Source organism: Pleuronectes platessa, chromosome 14 (genome assembly GCF_947347685.1).
Source record: "Pleuronectes platessa chromosome 14, fPlePla1.1, whole genome shotgun sequence".
In the NCBI taxonomy this organism is placed as follows: Eukaryota; Metazoa; Chordata; class Actinopteri; order Pleuronectiformes; family Pleuronectidae; genus Pleuronectes; species Pleuronectes platessa.
In genome coordinates, this window is record NC_070639.1 from 8,828,427 (window position 1) to 8,838,295 (window position 9,869).

The 9,869-nt window shown below is 41.3% G+C and overlaps 1 protein-coding gene across 2 annotated transcripts in view; it reads right to left on the reverse strand.

Moving 5' to 3' along the window:
• Nucleotides 1–8,808, reverse strand: part of LOC128455846 (guanine nucleotide exchange factor DBS) — a 28,489-nt gene extending 19,681 nt beyond the window's left edge. For both annotated transcript variants that reach the window (XM_053439763.1, XM_053439764.1), the window contains exons 1-3: nt 8,662–8,808; nt 7,911–8,575; nt 1,469–1,552 (exon numbers count right to left, since the gene is read on the reverse strand). In XM_053439763.1, coding sequence (XP_053295738.1) covers nt 1,469–1,552; nt 7,911–8,409 — 583 coding nt within the window. In that variant the 5' untranslated portion in view covers nt 8,410–8,575; nt 8,662–8,808. The remainder of the gene's footprint in view (nt 1–1,468; nt 1,553–7,910; nt 8,576–8,661) is intronic.
• Between the last annotated feature and the right edge of the window lie 1,061 nt (nt 8,809–9,869).

A 9,869-nucleotide genomic window follows, 5' to 3' on the forward strand; every position in this document is an offset into this window, starting at 1 on the left:
ACATTATATATTAGGCGAAGAAAACCAATTTAAAGTTAACATAGTTGTTTTGGTTTCTGTGCTGCTGTTAAGAACATTGTTAATCACTATGTAGTATATAAATGTCTCCACAGGGGGGCACTGACAGCTACGCGACTGATGAGTTGAGACAGAGCAGGTTCTTCTTCAAAAAAAAGATCTGAATCTATGAAAACAAACTATTCACTCTCATATGCTTACATCAACAAGCAATAATTTAAAATTATGCATTAATGATTTACATCGATTTGAAAAAAAAAAAATGTTACCTCTTTTCTGTCAATTGTTTCCTGTTGGTTGTTTTTACTACAGTTTGCTGTCTTTTCCTCTTTTTCCTCAAATTTATTGCCAATCTTTTTCTCTTTTTCCTTTATGAAAACATTGAAGGCTATGATAACATTGAAGGCTCCTATTGAGTTTTCCAAATGACATCTAAGATGCATCTGCTTCCTCTGGACTGCCCTGGTATACTGTTGGATCAGATTAGATTTGTTGCCTGAAAAAACCCACACGTACAATTCGATTTTGATCCTGATTGGTTCCTCAGAGACATGTGACATCAACTCTCTCAAACTGAACCCTGCCCTCTTATAACCAGAGAAAAACAAAACCCAAAAGTGTTGCAGAGAAGCTTGTGTATTCTTCTCTGACCATGTCACTTGTTCACACACACACACACACACACACACACACACACACACACACACACACACACACACACACACACACACACACACACACACACACACACACACACACACACACACACACACACACACACACACACACACACACACACACACACACACACACAATGTGGAACAGCTGCTCTGTCAGCGCATGCAACTGGAATATCAATCTGTCTGCTTTTTCTTCTCTCGTCACTATGGCAACAGCAAGTGCATGGTCATGGTTTCACATCTGCTTTGATCTTTGCGAGAAAATGGTTCCTGGCTCTGCAGCAATCACAAGGTCACCTCTGACCGACAAACAGACTCACACAAGCCTCAGCTTCATTACAGTACTGTAAGGATAGATATGATAATTTAGCAATTCTGCTACAGAAAGCTCAAATATTGTCAAAAGGAACTTGCTGGGACCGAAACATGACGTTTCTCATGACCTGGCCGATTAGAGACATTAACTGAAATGCAGATCAGGTAACAGTAGCAATAAAAAGCAGAAGCTACTGTATCTGGACCAGGAAAAGGAGGAAGATGACATTTGAATAGCAAATAATTACGACCAGTAAAACATAAACGGTTGACAGGAACTATGCAAATATCAAATAGAAGAGTTAACATAGAAGTGACTCCCCAAATGGAGTGAGACGTGAGAGATGATTGAGTTACTGAAGAAATAAACTGACAAACAGAGGATGCATTGAGGCAAAAATGGTGATGAAGAGAGAATAGACACACAGTGAAACACACAGAGAAAGACTAGCCACCTGAGAGGAAGGCAAACTGCTTCTTGAGGTCGGGGGTGATGTCGACAGCGTGGAGAGGGCTGCTGTCCAGCTCCATGATTTCATCTGAAAAACATAAGAAAATAAATATATTTATTAGACACATCAGACCTGAAGATGAAGCTTCTCAGGGCTGTTAAATGATCACGTTTGTTTCATTTCTGTGTTTACAGTATGACACAATAGTTGGCGTATTCGCATGTAACCAACTTCTTTAGGCAATGTTAAATAATACATTACTATATGTAGTGTATAAAGGCAGATATAAAACAAACAAAAAAACTTTTGAAGATGTAATAAATCTAAAGCAGTAGTATTTCCAGTACATTAAGGTTAATGGTGATCACATGAACACTGGAGAACTTATCATGGGGATTTACCTTGGCCAATCAACCGCACACACACTTGTTTTAATAAACTCTCTGTTAGACCCCTCACTAACTTGGCCCTCTACGGCTCTCTGCCCCCCCATGGACTCCCTTCACAAGGATTAAAATAATCAGATTTAAGACTTATTCTCTCAGTAGGAAATTGAGATTCTGGTCATACCAGGACTCAAACTGGTAATTGGACAATGGACGAGGGGGGCAGGAGGGGAGGCTTTAGCAGTCTAGCCAGTAGCTTGTTGACAAGCGGAGTGTACACAATAGTATATCATTACATGTAGAGGGAATTCTTACAGTAATATTGGGGAAGCAGGTAAGTACATTACCCCCCCAATAGGTATAATTCATTAGAACAAGCAGAAATAGGGATATGTTACAAATAGAGAGTTGAGGTTACACGGATTAAAATCTGTCTGACTGCTGCTTGTGTTCAGGAATACGATACATTGAACTTAATAAACTCCATGCAACATTCAGTGTATGTATCAAGAAACCTTTTAATGAAAACCAGCCACAGTTCCACTTGGAACGAAGAAATCAATACAGTAAGACGTACAGTACTTTATTATTGGAGTGTGATGGTACGGCTTTACTCTTTGCTTCTTGTCTCACTCAGAGTCCACGTTCACATAAGCTATACGTGCATATCTATTTATATATTTAAAAAGGTGAATACGATTTATGATTCATTTCATTGTGCATCAGTATCAAAATGTATTGGGAAGATAACTTTTTATCCTCCAGCAGTGAATACAACTCATTCACATTCATTTTACTGGATTTGTGTCTTGTATCCTCAAACGAACAGGCATGTATTTAAAGTTGTTGTTTCAAATCTCCTGCTGCTGTGACAAGCTACTTTCAAAAAGGAAACTAGATGATATTTCACTAAGGCACTTTAACAATAAGAGTACAGAAAATAAAAGCCTCAGTTATGGACCATTTTTAAAGATACCTGCATATTTTATATCTAGTTCCCAAATAAGCCTCTGCTCCATCATGGAAGCGCAGAGACCACATCTCAAGTGAGAGCAGATCCAGATCGGTCATTAAAACATGAAGCTCTGCCCTCTTCAGTTCTCAATTTCTTTTCTATTTCTGTATAAAACCATGTCTTGCTCACCAACATCCCCAGGGCTGAAGAGCTGCAGGTGTGATAACATCTCTATTGTGCACAAACTCTCTTATGATACCGTACTTCAGATAAAAAATAAAGCCTACAGCCACATATGAAAAGGAGGAGCCTGAAAAGTCAAATTACAGGAGGGAGTTTCTCTCAATGTAAATGTATGAAAGTAACAGTAAGAACAATATTGACTTATCGTCTTCGTCTGACTGTTTGCCCTAATTTCCTCACATAGTATACAATGAGTCCCCGTGACACTGAAACACTGGAAAGGTTTTCCACTAATTTGTATGGCTCATGATAATTATCAATCCAAAAAATTACATTATGCTTAATATAAGTTTAGGGAAAGCACTCATTTTCAACTCATATTTGCATTTGATCAATAGAAACAGACCCATAATTACATGTGAATTCAATGGAGTTGTGCTCCCAACTTTAAAGACATTTAGGGATATAATACTGTATAAAGTTCCTCTCTTCCTTTGTTTTACCTGAATGTGGGTTTTTGTACCAGAATAATAAAGTATCGTACTACATAAACAAAGAAACGATGATATCCAAACAACTGTCCACCGATAAGATATAGATGAATACATATTTTAATCCAGAGAGCTTTCCCCATATGTCACTGTACCTGTTCTTGGAAACACGGAAAAGTGGTGCTCAGCCAAAGACACATCTACCTAGTCTGTCCATCACAGGGTCTCACATATATTCCTCTGTGTTATGCATGTTGTTCTCCTCTTTTTCCTTTATGTTAGTGGGACTGTATCCGTCTCCTCGTTCCCACTGAGCACTCCCTCTGAGTGCAGTTTAAACAAACCCTTAAGACTGGCTGTGGCGCTTTGTTTGAGAAGCAGTGTCAGGTGACTTCAGCCTTCAGGTATTACTACTCTGACATTCATTAGCTGCCTCTCGCTCCAATGTAAACACCCTCGTATATCTTGTCTTCGTGGGGACCTCTCTTTCACATAGTGCCTTCCCAGACCACAAAGTCTTAACTCTCTAACAGCCGGTTCAGATTGTGGGGTCCAGCAGTATTTTGGTACCCACAGAGCATACTGGTTAGATATTAGGCTCCGAGTTCCAACTAACGCACAGGTTTGGGCAGCTATCTTAATTAGGACTTTGCATTGAAGTCTATTCAGTCTGACGAAAACCCTTAGCCCTAACCTTAACCAAGACCAATTCATGCCTGATCATAACCTTAACCAGGAAGTCAGAAATGCCCTGAGAAGGTCAGTGTTTATGCTGGAAAAGGTCCCAAAGAGGTAGCCAAAACGAGTACACACACACGAACACACACACTTGTATATGCGTTTTTATTGGGATCTGTCTTTGACGAAATACATTCTCTGACCTTAAGACTAAAACTAACAGCTACTATTCTAACAGATAGCTGCATTTTTATCCATATGCGGTCACAAAGCTGTTGAGTCTAAAAGTATAACACTCTTTGATTTAAGTGTGCGGTCTTGGTTTGCCCTCCTCTAAACCTTCTTCCTCAGACCAGCTGGTGCCATGTCAGTTGTGTCAAAACAACATTAAATCACAAGGTTTTACCCAATCAGGAGATTTAAAGGACCACACCGGGTCGTCTGCATGTGTATGCTCAACGGCTATTGTGTAGTTTAAATGTTTTATATTATGCAGGACTGTTGATTCATGAGCATTTCAACACTTCTTTGACAGGAACAAGTGATAGGGCATTAATAAATGTCAAAGTGCATCTGTCCCAAACAAATAATTACAATTACATACTTGGTGCTTCAGTACAAGACACTGCAGTTGCAAGCAGGAATACTGTGAAAAATCTGGTTGTTGCCATGTTCTATGACGCTCCACCATTTCAGGAAAGTCAGCCAACAAGTATTTGAGGCCAGTGTCGTCGAAGTAAACACCCACGCACCCACCCACGCTCCCACCTACCCAGTATGGACATCTGAAAAGGGTCGTCCGAATCTGGTGGTTTCTTGAACTGAATTATTTGGTATTTTGCTGCTGTTGTGTAGCAGAGTTTAAGCTTCAATGTTGGTAGAAAACAGGAGGGAGACGTGGTTAGCGATAAACAGACAGGAGCAACACTAATCTTCCACTAGGTGGCTTTACATTTAACAGCAGCAGGAGACCCACGAGGTCTACACTGTCCAGGAATACATACACATTCATAGTGATCAGTAATTTGCACCCATTATACAACAGCAGATAACTAAATGAGCAGTTGCAAACCTGGAATTAACACCTGGTTAAGCTGCTGGAACTGAAGTTGCTTTACAATTAGACTTATTTACTGTAAATCTTTCTCCTCTCTTCTTCCACTGACAATACCTCTGTTTATGATACTGCACAAGCTCATCTATTATAAATTAAAAGCCTCCTTGTTGCTGGACAAACATTATCGATCGTGCACACATTCTCATGGACCGTGCCAGTGTTTGCCTTCAGAAAAACGATCTGTCAAACCAGTGTCTTCTATTATTACCTGACCTTCAGTCCACCATCTCTTCAATTGATCGGATAGCATTTCCAATAGCGTCTGTAGACAACAGATATTAATCAGGGGCAAGTGAACTACTGCTCTCTACTTATGTTACATGAGACACAGCTTCCTTCTCTTCTATTCATTTTAAATTAACCTGAAGCAAGGGTGTGAGCACCAGTGGGGCCTGTCAACAGAAGCGAGGCGAGTGGGAATGAGACTGGATTCATGTCCACATCTGTGACGCTTGTAACTCAGTAAACCAGTGGAGCCACTCGCTGCCTGAGGTGCTTGGACACAAAGCTGAAAGCGTCTGGTCACCTGCAGAGCGCTCGCAGGGGCTGACACGCTGCTGGCAGATGCAAGTTCACACAGAAACCTCCATCAGTTTCCACTGTGTGACCCTGCCTCACTCAGCCGGCCACGCCTTGCCCCCAGCAAGTCCCACACGTATCAAATCAAACACACAACCCCACCCCCACCCAGGCCAGCGAGATGGAAAGAGGCTATTCTGTTACCGAAAAATCCCCCTCCTGAAAGATGTCAGATTTGAGTTTCAGTCGCGTCTCAGTCACTGTATTTGTCTTTTCCTCCGCTCCCACCTTTCTCATTAGCATTTCACCGACCTCGTTCCAAACGAACAGCCATCGTTCACACAGTATTATCCAACTTAAAGGCCCCACAGGCCATCTGGTAGAGGGAGAGGAAGAGCCTGTATCAGATGCTACTCTAGCTCCAACAAAAGCACAAGACAGTGAAACCACTCAAGTGTCTTTCTCGCCTCTTTTCCTTCAATCTTTACTCATCAATGTGAGTATCAGTGACGTCACAATGACCTAATGAGAGTTTGGGGGGGAATGCGTAATCAAGTGTATTGTCAATGTTCTATCGTCTCGGAAATGGTGTGAATGAAACTCATACTGGTCCCACCCTCTCAAGGTAAATAAGAATCTTGAAGCTCATTGAGAATAACAGCTAAACATACTTTTGGGGTTATGTAGCTCACATTTGCCTGTTTTGTATTACAGCTAGAAAGTCCCTCAATAGAGTTCACACATTCGCCCAAGGCCCAATAGTCCTTTAGATTGGTTCGGCACACACTCAAAGATAGTTCGCTAAATGTGCCTGATTCAGAACTAGATCTAGAGTTATTCACATGGAAACTGGTGAAAACGTTGTGAAAAAAATAATTTCACAGTGCATTTCCTGTAATTCTGCAAATTATTGAATACACACCCCCAGCATAAATTCATTCCAACATTCAAACACACACCACCATAAACACCACCAGCTGGATGAGGCGCTAATGTTCTTTAAAAGGCTTAAAGATGGGGATTAGTGTCCACTCACGTTTATGTTTGTGGGTGACAAGTCAAACATTAGTGGGTCACAGTCACACACCTTGACCGCCTGCCTTTAATACAAAGATTAAACTAGAGCAGAAGCATGACATCCAGCTTCACTTGGCCAGTAAAGACCAAAACACACATAGGAAAAACATATAAAACTATAAAGTAAGGAGTTTAGTAGATTGTTAATCAATGTTTAAGAAAGACACTTCTTCAGTTACAGTGCTTGTTTCTTCCCCGTCTTTCTATAAGACATTTTAAATTATTCTAAAACTATTATTCACTCTCGGACAGATCATAGTTGGGAGAGGAACGGAGGAAGCCCAGACACAGTGGGGGAGGACAACAAGTAGAAATAAGGGGCTTACATTCATGGTCATGGTGGAGGAGGAGTGACCGAGATAAAGCACTAAATAGCGTTGACAACAAGTCTGTATAATAACATGAAGGACGGCGAGGGGTGACAGGGTTCAGATGAAGGTCAAAATACTAAAACAATGCCCATGGTAATGGTTGACAATTGTGGTGATCTAACAATAAATCTAAAAAGGTGGGAGGCTACACAGAAACATGAATGAAATGTTTAAAAGAAAGACATAAAAACAAATGGTTCTAATCTTCTGTTACATCTAATTTCCCCAAGACTTATTTCCTCAGCATTATTTACCCACGGTTCTATCTGAATATAATATAGAATGACATCACTGTGGATTTTAATCATCACAATGTTCCCAAATAGATCCACAAAGCCCAGATGGAGACAGAGCATCTGCTTCCTTTCTGAGTTTCCTCTTATCGGTGTGGCAGATTTCAACAGGAAAAAAAAACTGATATTGCTGAAACTGCACCATTAAATTAAATTCCAGATTTCAATCACGTGATAGGAACAATTGGCAAATGCAGCGTTTTTCACCAAAGGTGGACATGACAGACAGAAGTGAAGAGAAGTGGCAGCCCCAAACTGTGTATAAGGAAAAGCTGCAAACAAATACAGTATGGTGATAGAAAAAGAGAGGAATAGTTATCATTTGAGACAGAGAAAGACAGAAGGTAAAACAATAACTGGATTTCTGACACCTACCATGCAGCCATCTGCAGTAGCGTGAAAATCTGTAGAATCGTTCCACCTCCTCCAGAGAAATCCGCACATGACCCCAACTCTCCTCGGCTGACCACAAACACACATCTAACGCTCCCTTCATCACCTCTCCAGTGTGATCACCAGTCCCTCCACTTTTAACGTTTTTTGACTCCTTTTTTGACTCTGAGTCAGCATCTATCTCTCCTTCCTCTTGAGTTTGACCCCCGACATCTTCTCCAGTGCATCCCTCTCTTCGCTCCTCATCGTCAATGTGCCCGGTCATCAAAAACCAGGCCAGCTCCTCCGTGTCTGGACATTCATCAGAGCCTGCACTCATCTGTTCCGCTTCACTCAGCTCTGAATCTGCTTCCATGCAAAGCCCCGAGTCTAACTCGACCTCCACATCCTCCTCCATCAAGAGGCCTGAATCAGCCACTTCCTCTCCTCCCATCCTGCAGGCTGCCTTTAGTTCACTCCTCGTCCGAAACACTTGTTCCATGCAGTGTCGCAAAAAGGTATCAGAACAACAGTGTTCCTCTCATTCTGACTCAGACTCTCCCTCAGGATGCACACTCAGCCGTCTCTCTCCTGCAGGTGCTCTTCAGCCTGCAGCAAGTCACTAAGTGACTCTGAGGACTTCCCATTGCAACCTCAGGTTACTTGGCCTGTAGACAAAAGAAACAGTGTAAAACTCAACCCCACCCTCCCTGTTTGCTTGACTACCCTTACCCCTCCCTGAAAGCACAATTACCTGACCCCTCCTGGCTCAACAGCAATGCATCCAACCTGCTAATGAGTGACTGAGCCGGACTCCGTGATATAAAAAATGTGAAGTTCTTAGTTAAGTCATGCTCCTGTATGTCATGTCACAGTGGTTAGGAAGGTGCAGCAGCTCCATGGGCTCATTTACCTACACTAACAAAGCCCAGGCCTCCTCGTCTGCCTTATCTCAGGATATGTGCACCAAAAGTACAAAGCCTCCATTCTCACCAACTCATTCAAACACTGCCTGCATCCCCATGTAACCATTCACTGGCCACATCCATTCAAAGCCTCTTTTCTTGTTTAGACCACTCAAAAGACCCCATTCTTACAAAGTTACTGAAAGACCTAATTCTGATGAGACCTCTCAAAGACAGACACTGTGTCTTAACAGAATGTGGCAATTTAGATTCCATTTCAATGAGTTGTGCAAAAGATAGATTTCAGCCGAAGCAGCCAAGAGACACGGCTCTGTGTCCAAATTCAGTCATGGTAAAGATGTGAAATGGTGCGAAAATGTCCCAGCAAGACATGTTTGTGTTGAGTGTGCTTGTAAATGTATGAGTCTGTGAGTGTGTGTGTGTGTGTGTGTGTATGCGTGTGTGTGTGACAGTGTTTACTCTATGACCAAAGTCATGCTAGAGGTTATCAGTGCCATAAACCTTGAGGGATAAAAACTAAAGTGATTAAAGTGGAGAACTGCACAACTTAAAGTGATCAAACAAAGGGACAAATTGACACATTCACTCTTACTCCATTAGACACACTGATTGAGTGTTAGTAAAACATGAACTTTGCTTTAATTCAATCATGTATACATCAGAAACTCTATATCACAAAATGACAGAAAGTTCATGTCTTTCAGTATTATGGCAAGAGATTGCCTCAACATTTTTCTAATTTGTTTTGCTTTTTCTCTCCTAAGTTTGGGATTGTTCATGATTCTTATCACTCACAGCTCTACTGACAACAGCAACAGGATCTCTCACTGGTTTCCAAACTGCCAATGTTGTCAAACAAGTTTTTTTCAAATTAATTATTAATAAGTCCTCAAGTCAAGCCACTTTATATGGTGTCACTATGTTTGACACTATGAAACCTGAGGAACATACTATACCCTCCGTGTTTAGATTATTGGTTCTTTAAGGAAAAGCACAATCTGTAAAAAGGTGGAAAAGCAAGACACGTTGATTTGCT